The following is a 7034-nucleotide window of genomic DNA, read 5'->3' as shown; positions in this document are numbered from 1 at the left end:
ACCTGGTACTGGATGCTACTGAAAACTCCCAATCAACTATTTTATCGATGAACTGACGTGTACTAAAATGTACTAAACAGTACTGGATTTAACGCTACGGGTTTTTTCTTAATTACCTAAACCAGTACTGACTGGTACTTAATCGATCGTGAAAGTTAGTGTACTGAACATGTACTGAACAACTGAAAAAGATCTTGACATTTTTCCTTGCGGTAAATTCAGGCATTTAAGATTTGTTTAGTTTAAAATGACCGTTTCAGTAGTAAAACCCGTTATTAGTGTCTTAAATGTTAACTATTGTCAACGCTGTTTTTCAGTGAAATTATAGTTATTTGTAAAGAAATATTTCAAATTTGAAACCAATTTAGGTTTTCAGTAACAGCGAATTTTTCGTGTATTTCAAAACTGTTTAACATTCCACTCTATTTACAAAAAGAACAAAAAAGTATTTGACTAATCGTAGTCATTCGGCTAGCGGTTTAACAATATTAAACAAAAGTTCAATAAGATTTTAAAGTATACTAGTAAATAATTTATCAGTAAAAGTCGCACCGTTAATTTTATCATCATTCATCAATATGATCAAGCACGTAAATCTTATTGAATAAAATGATTTTATTTTTCACCAGAAAGCTATTATAGATAGCCTTTTTAATCGCCTAATCAACAATGGAAACGAATTTAATAGATTCACAGTCTCAGTGAAAGCTTGTTTGGCTGATAATTTGTCTCCCATTAACTGTAAAGCAGTACCAAGACAGTAGTAAGATGTTGATCTAACAATTACATCCTCCCCAATGAAGTAGTCTTCGTCTATTGTCAATTGAAGATCTTGAAGGGAATTTCGTAATTCTGGCACGTTGTTTAGATGGTAATGACATAGGAAAGACAAAAAATGTGCATAAACTACAGGCGGAATTGCAAAGATAATTTTTTCGATTAGCAGTTCCATTGGAATAAATGTCGAAGTCTTAAAAATGACATAATCTACCAGTAACTTTTTTAACGAATGAACCACTCCTTGCTTTTGTACAGAGTACCATTTGACTATAAGACGTTGCATGACTGACAATTCTGCTCCACGGAATAGTTTTTCAGGTGTACACTTCGATAATGCATACGAGATAATTAAAAGAGATTTTGTATATTGGTTTTCCTTGTAGAAAAACGAAGCAAGGATCAACCACCCAGAGACAGTATCGTGGTTGATGTTCATTAGTAGATAACTTAGACAAGTTTTGTATTGTTTATATTGATTCTTATTATTGATTGTACTGCTCAAGTATACGGACTGGCAATGTTTGTTGCACATCACTGACATGAAATATGTATATAGGTATTTCAATTTCTTGGAGTTATAAGACATAACGTTATGAACAGCTCTACTAAAGTTATTGTATTTACCACTCACAGAACCAACACGAATGATTACGTTTGAGTTTAACAATTTGTTTATATCTTCATAATAAAAGATACTGTGATCATTTTGAATGTTGCAGGGTAAAAACGAAACATGTGATATTTGTTTAGAGAAAAACATGCATCGCCATCCATAGCTAAAGAGCACACGAAGTGTATCTATTAAATTAGTCCTATCCAGTCCTTCTATCTTATTCTCAAACAAATTATTTTCTGGGATGAAATAATGCGGACAAACTTGATACTGCACACAATAAATGAGCCGAAGGAAACATCTCATAAAACATGGTATCAAATTGTCAGGTGTCCATACAGAGGGTTGTAATTCTTCTGATATCCAGAAAATAATTGTCTTCAGGTAATAAGAACACAATAAATCTGTACATCTGCTATCAGTATTTATTACATCCTTTAGAAGAATTTTCATGAGCGCATAACAAAGTAACTGCGATTGACTAAACGTATAAATAAGAAGTTTTTCAGCAACTGAAAATGAAATTCGCCATTCAAATTCCTCGTGTGGTGACCCTTTAGCACCGATTGGGACAAACAGCACGCCGTGATCAATGATCATCTGCTTTGTGTTTTCATATGGCCATGCATTATTTGACCTCACAACCCATCCTGATGCGGGTTTAAACCAATATTTACTATGAAGGCTAGGAGCCATGTCATAACGACCATGAATATCGGATATGCAAGGTCCGTGTACAAAGGGACCTAATTCGTTTAAAAATGTTTGTTTGAATAAGACATTTGACAAATAATTGCCCATTCTGCATTTTTTACAAAAGAGGGGATGAGGACTACCTATAAGTTGCAACATTACAAAACCTGGTTTTGTACCTTCTGTCATCATTGTGAAATTCGTTTTTGAACGACTAAAAACAATAGGTGTTCTATTATCGTGGACCTCGATGTCCTTTAAGACAAACATAAGATCTAGATCACTACCTAGCATCTGCAGTCCTTCACCAAAACTTCCGCTGGTAATGATCACTTTTATGTCGTCACTGGAAAGATTATCACAAACTGTGTTTATCAATCTTATCGTTTTGACGTGATTTTCTGTTCCAACTACGTATTTGCACATGTGACGGTAAACGGATGATGACACATCTGAAACAATAAATTTTCAACAATAATTTATTTAATTATTAATAGCATATCAATGTAGTATATACCATGCTTTAGCGCAGCCGAAAACGTATGTCCTGTCTGCAAACGAATGGTGTTTATTGTTACGAAACGGGAGTCTTACGTACACAATTATAAGGTTTTTATCTTTGCTTTGGGTTTTGGAATTCAAAGATAGGATTAAAGATGGAGATATTAAAACTGTTACAGAATTATAAATTTCGGAATACTTCGTTGTCTTGTAATATTATTAAGGTTTATTGATTTTCACGTTTGTCTATGTTAGTGCATGTTTATACCTGCAATACATATCTTATCTAATACTTTAAATAAAATTAGATGAATATATATCAACGCTTGTCGAATTGATACATTGGTTGTTGTTAAACACACTTTCAGCTCTATTAGCTTTATCGTGGCTCTCAGGTTATAATTGACGATTGTTTTAGTTTATACCTATTTTGTTCATTGAACATATGCATACTTATTTGTTTTCATATAGGATTACTTTACAACGATTTAAACAAAAAGATTTAAAATAATAAACAATTGATGATAACTAAGATTTAAATGAACTTTCATATAGATATGCAAACAGGAAAAGTGAGTACAAAAATGGTTACCTGTATATAAAAACTGTGTCAGAAGATTATTTCTAGCACAGGTTCCCACAACAATATAATGTTATTTTTTTTCAAATTAGGATGATCATCAGCTTCTTCAAGTAGCTTACATGTACTTTATACCGATTCAAAAAATGTATGGTTTTTATGTATTTACCTATGAAAAAGAGATAACTTCCTGTCGTTTGATCGTATGCAAGGTCATTTGTCGTTCAAACTAATTCAAAAGACATCATCGCTTTGAATTGTACTAAATTGAATTACACGGATAGATTACAATTGAGAAAAATCAAATTGGTCCTTAACCTTGATCTCAATTTCAATGTCAAAGGTCGTAGACCTCAAATGCAAAGACCCCAGGACCATAAAGTCTATTGTTAAGAATTTATCCTACCACAAAGTGTATTTTGAATATTTACTGGGTGAAAACTTCTTATTCAGTTCACTTCGACCCAAATGTATTGAAAATTTAATCTTAGAATGTATGTAAACTGCAAAAAAAATCCATTTATCAGTAAAATATCAATATACACAATTGAATAAACACAAACAAATTCTGTCTTGTGATAGGACAAAAAAATCGTTTGTTGAAGTTGAAGTCACAGACTATTCATTTCTTAACTAATGTTGTATATATACAGATGTATTATAGTGTGTTTCCATAAACTATTAATAATGTCCGTATCACTTGATGATCAGTTTTATTTGGTTTCAGTACAAGAAATTGGACCTACATTAAGACCATATTTCATCAATTTATCATGTTTATTGAACATTCGTTCTATACTAGCCTTATGATTTACACATTTTTACAAAAAGCTAAAGCCGTTTTTGAGCAGAGGTTGTCTGTTATTCCACAGGTTGAGACGCAGAGAACTAACAATTAACTTGTTTTATTTAATTATACGTTAAAAAACTTTGTAATATTTGGATTCTCCCATGTTTATGTTTAATATTTCATGTATAAACTTATCTATATATTTACATTCATTAACATGATAAATGAACTTGTTTGTTCATGTATTAATGAATGATTATCCTGCTCTTTTCAAGTATACCATAGTTGGAATAATGCAATATGTTTGTATTTATGTATGAAGCGTATAGGCAACAACGTCTTTCTCACAATGATTTTCCATCATAACTTTATTCTCTAAAGTGGTAAGCTTCAAATATTTTCGAAGTCGAGATGAGTATATACCAAGATGTAGGAGGAAAAAGCCTCAAAGCAGAACTAATTAGGCTAAAATAATTTTACTATAAGTGTATACTGCAAGTAACGTATTATATATTTTAGGAGATGTGGCGTTAAGGTCCGGTAGACACCAACCATTGCAAACGTAGCAAACGACCAAAAATATCAAAAGGCCAGTATAAGAAATAGAATGCAACAGACGCGTTAAAAATATTATATGGTCAAAATAGGACTGTGTTTAAAGAAATGAACATATCTGAAAGAATATATCACAGATCCGTCATCAACAGCAAATTGAATAAATGATAAAAGAGACATTGATAAATAGTAAAACACATTCATTGAGCAAAGTCAATTACTAGACTAATCACGGGAACATATGAAGGAGTAAAACATAGTATTCATTTTTTAAATCTTGATCTCGATATTCGAAATACTAATACTGCGAACAGATCACTATAGAAACCTACTTAAGCTTGTACTATTGGTATGAGCATTTACTGAAACAAAAGTAAAAATATAAAAATAATTCATAATATCGTATGCGAAAACACTCTGAATGCGATTTTATAATCTACACTGTTGATATGCAACCAAGCCGTCCTGGGTAAAAATTTAAGCGTCTTAACTTCTGGATACATTTCATATTACCAGTAAAACAAAGTACAACATATATACAGTAGGGCACGAACTTAAGAACTTCCCTGAAATCAGCACCTATATATATATATAACTACAGAAAAAATATTCAGTCTTGCTCATGTTGCTTTACCTTATTCATTTAATAATTAATATGAAGACGATCGGAACAGGAATGTTTCCACAAACTTTATCGACCTATTAATTTCTGAGGATAAACATGAGTGTAAATGTTGAGGTTTGAAAAGCATAAACAACCTTCACGAATCAAATAATATGTAATGGAAAAATACATGTATTGTAAAATTGATGGGTAAAATACAGGACACATTCCCTATCATGGCCCAAAACCAGGCTTTTCAAATAACCAAAAAATTATGATGTTCCTTTATTGTAGGCACCCTCCCCTTTTCTATGAGTTTTACACTCAATTGACAGTCTTACAAGAAGAACCACTGTCACGCTAAATGAAAAGTCATGTAATTACTTCGTATGCATGTTATTCGAGTGTTCCATTAACGGGAATTAGCTTAGCTGATAAAAGATTGATATGCGAATTTTTATTGTTTTTCCGATAGCTATAATGTCGCCATATTCGCAATTATAGAAATATTAGAAACATTGCTGAATTTACAGTATTGAACTTTTAGTACATTAACATTTACAAATTAAATATCGAAATTATCAATATAAACTAGCTTTATCTTACCTTCCATGTTGTTTCACCACCGTTAATCTAGATCTTTCACAACGGATTTACATATTGTGCAGGATGTTACAGAATCACTTTGAAGCCAAAAGTTGAAATATGTGTAAGGTCTCGTAAAGTTCGAACAAAATATATGAAATTCACAATTACACCTGTCATTTACATTGCCTTTCTGACCGTTGATTTCTTATTTGACAACACATAAAATATACTATTCTTTTTATAGACTTTCTAATTTACAACAAGTGGTAAATACTTCCTTATGAAAATTAAATCAACGACGAGAAACATTATCTTTTTATTAACTTTAATGGATCAAATTTACCAGGACAATATTTTAACAAAACTGAATTCTATTTCCGGGAACGTTTTTGTCATAGAAGTTTTATTTTATTTACTTATTTAATATTGGATTGTTTTCAAATAGATTCCCTTACATTAAAATTATTATACACATATTATAAAAACACAACAAAACAAATGTCCTTCATTGTATGCACCACAAATGGGATCAGTTTAAATAAAAAACATACAATCTACAAAAAAGAAGCGCATAATTAATTTCATTTGTAGTTCTTTTTTTATGTTTGAATATTAAATATTTTCAGATACATTCCTAAACATTCAATTATTTATTGATAATCATACAGAATGTACGATGAAAATATTACAGCGTCGTCATTATCATTGCGCAAAAAAAAGGAATACGGATTATTGAGAAATGAAGTCAAGCTTTTCATTTTTGATCTGCCATGTAGGTTTTATTTCCTAATTTTTTTTAAAATTCTAATATTGGATTGATTTTAAATACATGAAGTTTCCATTATATTCAAATTTTTATGCACATATATTATAAAACACGACAAGACAATTTTCGCAATTGTTTGCACCACAAATGGCTTCAGTTTCAATAAAAAAAAAACATACAATCTACAAAAAAGAAGCCAAGATTTAAAGCACGACTTCATACTGCGATTAATTGTTAGGGGAAGTTTCATTTATCTGGATTGCACACTATAGAAGGAGTGCATCACCGGGCAGTCCAACCGTTAAGCCGCGCGCCAGATATAACCATAATATAAGCCGGTGTTGGACTTCTTCCAATCCTGCCAAAATGAATTGTTACTTAGAATAAAACATACCTAAATTTTATCTAGTATTAATATTTCTGTTTCTTTCAACAAAATACCTTTTGTAACTCAAGACGTTAATTAATGCGATAATACAAAATATGCAAAATTAAACCCTTACATGTATCAACAACTTTTTTTTTAAAGTTTGTCAGCTGCTGTTTTCTTTTAAACTTTAATTC

The 7034-nt window shown here is 31.1% G+C and overlaps 1 protein-coding gene across 1 annotated transcript; it reads right to left on the bottom strand.

The window, feature by feature from the left end:
- Positions 1-595: 595 nt before the first annotated feature.
- LOC127716216 (uncharacterized) lies at positions 596-5959 on the bottom strand. Its single transcript, XM_052222329.1, has 2 exons — positions 5723-5959; positions 596-2538 (listed from the first exon to the last, which is right to left on the bottom strand). Exons 1-2 carry the CDS (start codon positions 5727-5729, stop codon positions 623-625), a joined length of 1923 nt encoding a protein of 640 aa, XP_052078289.1. The 5' UTR covers positions 5730-5959; the 3' UTR covers positions 596-622.
- Positions 5960-7034: the final 1075 nt, after the last annotated feature.

This window comes from Mytilus californianus, unplaced genomic scaffold, assembly GCF_021869535.1.
Source record: "Mytilus californianus isolate M0D057914Y unplaced genomic scaffold, xbMytCali1.0.p SCAF_9, whole genome shotgun sequence".
In the NCBI taxonomy this organism is placed as follows: Eukaryota; Metazoa; Mollusca; class Bivalvia; order Mytilida; family Mytilidae; genus Mytilus; species Mytilus californianus.
The sequence above is the reverse complement of the archived record's forward strand: the minus strand, read 5'-3'. Positions and strand labels throughout refer to the sequence as shown.